This window comes from Empidonax traillii, unplaced genomic scaffold, assembly GCF_003031625.1.
Source record: "Empidonax traillii isolate 1590-97213 ecotype Southwest subspecies unplaced genomic scaffold, ASM303162v1 scaffold264:size1143063, whole genome shotgun sequence".
NCBI lineage: Eukaryota > Metazoa > Chordata > Aves > Passeriformes > Tyrannidae > Empidonax > Empidonax traillii.
Genome location: NW_020955457.1, coordinates 513,673 through 517,683, shown reverse-complemented (window position 1 = coordinate 517,683; position 4,011 = coordinate 513,673). Strand labels below are relative to the sequence as shown.

The 4,011-nt window shown below is 38.1% G+C and overlaps 1 protein-coding gene across 1 annotated transcript in view; it reads left to right on the top strand.

The window, feature by feature from the left end:
- LOC114060205 (transmembrane protein 68-like) overlaps positions 1–2,642 on the top strand; it is a 16,579-nt gene extending 13,937 nt beyond the window's left edge. The window contains exons 5-7 of the mRNA XM_027889526.1: positions 63–123; positions 524–663; positions 2,507–2,642. Of these exons, the coding sequence (XP_027745327.1) occupies positions 63–123; positions 524–663; positions 2,507–2,611 (306 nt within the window). The 3' untranslated portion in view covers positions 2,612–2,642. The remainder of the gene's footprint in view (positions 1–62; positions 124–523; positions 664–2,506) is intronic.
- Positions 2,643–4,011: the final 1,369 nt, after the last annotated feature.

Here is a 4,011-nt window from a genome sequence, read left to right as displayed (position 1 = left end):
TTTTTTTTTTTTTTTTTTTTTTTTTTTTTTTTTTTTTTTTTTTTTTTTTTGTGATCCCTTAGCCCATCATTCCCATGTATACCCAAAATGTCCGTGAAGGCTATAGGACGTTTAAAGAAAGAAGTAAGAAGTTAAAAATATATTTTAAGTATTTGGAATGCTTTATCCACTTTTCTCTCAGATTTCTCTCACTTTTTTCTTAGATTTTGCTTTTCAGACTATTGCTTGCTTTGGATTTTCTAACACAGTTGCTATGGGTTTGAGGTATCTCAGATGTGGAAATAGCTTGTGCATAACTGGTTTGTGCTGTGTGATTTGATTCTTTTATTCAGTCTTATTTCCGTGATCTCTTAAGTCTATTGAGCTTTGTTTTGGTGGACAGTTACCTCAATCCTGCAACAACTTCTTGACTCTCAGATTAAGCACCCATTTTTAATAATGCTTCCGCACTAATCAGATTTCAAGTTTGGACTGTGTTTTCTGTGACTGTAATCTCACTTTTTCCTCCCATAAACTATTTCAGGATTTTTTAGAAAGCTATATGAAAGTACTCGGTTGCCTTTTACTCCTCCATACGGAGGACTTCCAGTCAAATTTCGCACGTACATTGGGAAGCCAATCCCTTACGACCCGAATATAACTACAGAGGAATTAGTTGAAAAAGTAAGTTATCTCACCTTGCAAAATTGCGCTACATACTTTGCCTTCTCCTATATGTGTACTTGAAACTATTTCTTTTCATGCTTGAATAAGGACAAATATACTTGTTAAAGCTATAGGCAGTTGAGGTCTGTGGTTGTTTAATGTAGGGATACCTGTGAGTAAGTATTGACATAGTAATAGTTGATTGGGATGCCCTCATCCTTTCAGAATGTGTGAACTCTGTCTTCACATGTTAACTTTTTTCTCCCGGACCTTTGGTAACTTTGATAACTGAAATTATGTAAAACTATGTTCTAAGTGCAGTTTTCACTAACTATGAAAATAAATTTCATAAATAACAAATAAATTTGAGCATCTTCTATAAATAGCACAGGGCCTAGAAACAAAGTCACACAAGAACCTCAGCCTCATTGTCAAAAGAAAAATGTTAAAAAATGAGTTGCATCCAAAATATAAAAAGATTGTGAGTACCTGCAGCTTGGTGAAATCAGTGGTGCCCAGGAGCATAAAAGTGTTTGTAGATCCAGAGTTTAGGTATTTTTCAAAATATTAAGCTAAACAGAAAACACAGTTTTTAAAATCTGTTATGGCAGGTGAAAGGAGGGCTTTATGCAAAAACATGAATCTATGAACTAGGAGTACATGGATCAAAACACTTGTTAGGAATCACTGATGAAAAAACACCTTGCTGCCCTCAAAAAGGTGCAAGAATGCCAGCTTTCCTTTCTTTTTTTTTTTTTTTTTTCTTCTCTTTTTTCCCCCCTTTTTTCAAGGGTCTACTGCAGATTGTTCTGGGCTTCACAAAAGTGAAACCAGAAAGGCTGGTTTGGTCTGTTACAAGGGAACTGTCCCAGTAAGCTGTGGAGTTTGGTCTTAGCATATTTAGGAGGCTGGAAGCAATATGACTGCCCTTGGAGTTATTTATATCCTTATATTCTGGGGGAACAGTATTTTGTGTACCTGCAAAACTGAAATTTAAATTTCCCATGACGCTGATTTACTATGTTAAAGTCAAGGTTTTGGCCACCCGCTTTGACCACTACCCACTTCAGTGGGAGTACAGTTAGGTCTTCTGTGGCTCATATTACTTAAAAAAAAAAAGGTAAGTTAAGGGGGGATTGAGGTGAGCAGTGGCCTGGCTGACCTCTGTCGGATCCTGCCCTGCAAAGGAGTTAGGACACTCTCTTTTCTTACAGTGATATTCCACCATGACTCTGGGGTAGATCAGTGGAGTATGTTGCTACCCTTATTTCAAGCTTAAATACATAGGGAAAAACAAAAGGAGATAATTTATTATTTCTTTTAGAAATACAGAATGTTGTATGCATTCTCTTCTTGAACTTGCATTTGAATCTCATGTAGAGAATATTATGAATTCTCCTATTATGTGCATGCTGTATATGATCCAGTTATGGGGGAATTCATGTCAGGAAGGACAGACAGAGTTTCCCACTCCAAATTCATAGTGCCAGCAAGGTCAGCTATGGGATCAGATGAAGTTAGTCAGGCTTTATATAGCATTTTTGTTGAAAACCTTCAGGGATGGAGATTGCACAAACTTAATGTTTGTATGTGTTAAAGGCAACTTTGACTTAGTAATGCCCACCTTTAGTAAAACTCAATAATTTGAGCCTATCCAATCTGCAGTCGATGTTTTTATTCCTTTCCCTTCCAAGAAAAGTGTCATTAGGACAACTAGCTAATATAAAAGACATTTTTTTTCTTAGAATAGATCTTATGAGTGAATTTCCCAGTGCCTCTTGAACTTCTGAGAAGCCAGTGGTTATACTGTTCTTCCACACATAAGCAGGCCTGTAAAGGCAAATTTCTCTTCTCTTTTCAGACAAAGACCGCTGTCCAGGCTCTCATAAGAAAGCACCAAACACTTCCAGGCAACATATGGAAGGCCTTACTGGAGCGATTTGATAAACGTCGTAAAAGTGATTAGAATGCTTACGTTTATTTTGTTGTTTTTACAGCATACAGTAAAAACCAATGTCCTACAGCACTGATGACTAATAGCTGGTGTTCAACCAGTTTAATTTACAAGTTTCTACAGATTTGGCAGAAGAAAACAATTAACCTCTTGAGAATATCCTGAACTCAGAAAGACTGAAGAAGTTGACTTACATATAATAGCAATGCCACAGCTAAATTCCCCAAAAGGAAATCACGTAGCCAGGATTTTCCTCGTTCCTAAAACGAGTATGTACTTTCTCTGAGAGCCTTAGCAGTTTTGTCTAGATCTGTGGTTTTGTGTTTTGAGCAGATCACAGTCCAGTCTCAGAGAAGAACCTCAGAGTCAGTGTTGTCCCACTAGAGACCACTCCACTGTGGGCACCTTCCCTGTTGGACCCCATGCAAGATAGTGTCAGAAGAGAAACTATCTCACTTTAGCTGATGATCTACTGCTTAGGCATTTTCCTAGGTACCATACAAAGAGACATAATCCCATTAGAACAGATACTAGACTTCTACAAACAGCGTAGTGGTTTGCACCTTGGAAAGCAGGACTGCTACATCCAAGACTTTGCCCCCACAAAAAAAAGGTCTCTCTAAGAGAGGAAAAAAAGCTGCAGTTCGGTGTAGTGCTATGCAAATACATGTAGAAAGTACTTTCGAGTCTGAGCTGGTACTTGCATGCACTATTGCACCATACCATAGTTGTTTAGTGGATGAGGCTGCCCCCAGTCTAAAAATACCTGGATATAATGCAGTATGGATGTGCTGTATTTATCTCCTGGTGAACAGGGAACAGGCTGTGGGGGTAGCTTACTGAGGCAATGCAACCCTGAGGCTTATCATCGCTGGTGGTTTGCCTAAAAACGCAGTACTGCAACACTGCTGTCTCTGTATGGATTTAACTGAAATGCCTGTTTGGAAAGGTAGATGTAGGGAGTGTTGTCATCCTAATGCAATTTGGGGAAAACTGAAACTTGCTGCAAAGCAGAATGTGTTTTTACAGGCTGTGGGATGTTTTTACCGGTGGGAGTGGGAGAACTCTGTGTAATCTATCCAATATGCCATTAAATGCAACCAAGTCTGTTAACTTCAGACACCAAGAAAGGTAATTTTTGTGCCTCATTTTTCATTCTTGTGCTTTTAATACCTTTATAATCTTTCCCCTGAACATCTTAAAGAGTTACAACATACTATCTAAGGAAATATATAGACTGTTTGGCCATATTTCACTAGAAAACTAAATTTACTCTTTGGATTAGAATGATTTCTTCCCATGTTGCTTCTCCACAAATATTTCTTGTACATCTGGAGAAGAGAGCAGGATAGACAGGTGAATTATTTCCCTGGAGCAAAAGGACAAGAATCCTGTCGTGAAAAAAGTCTGAA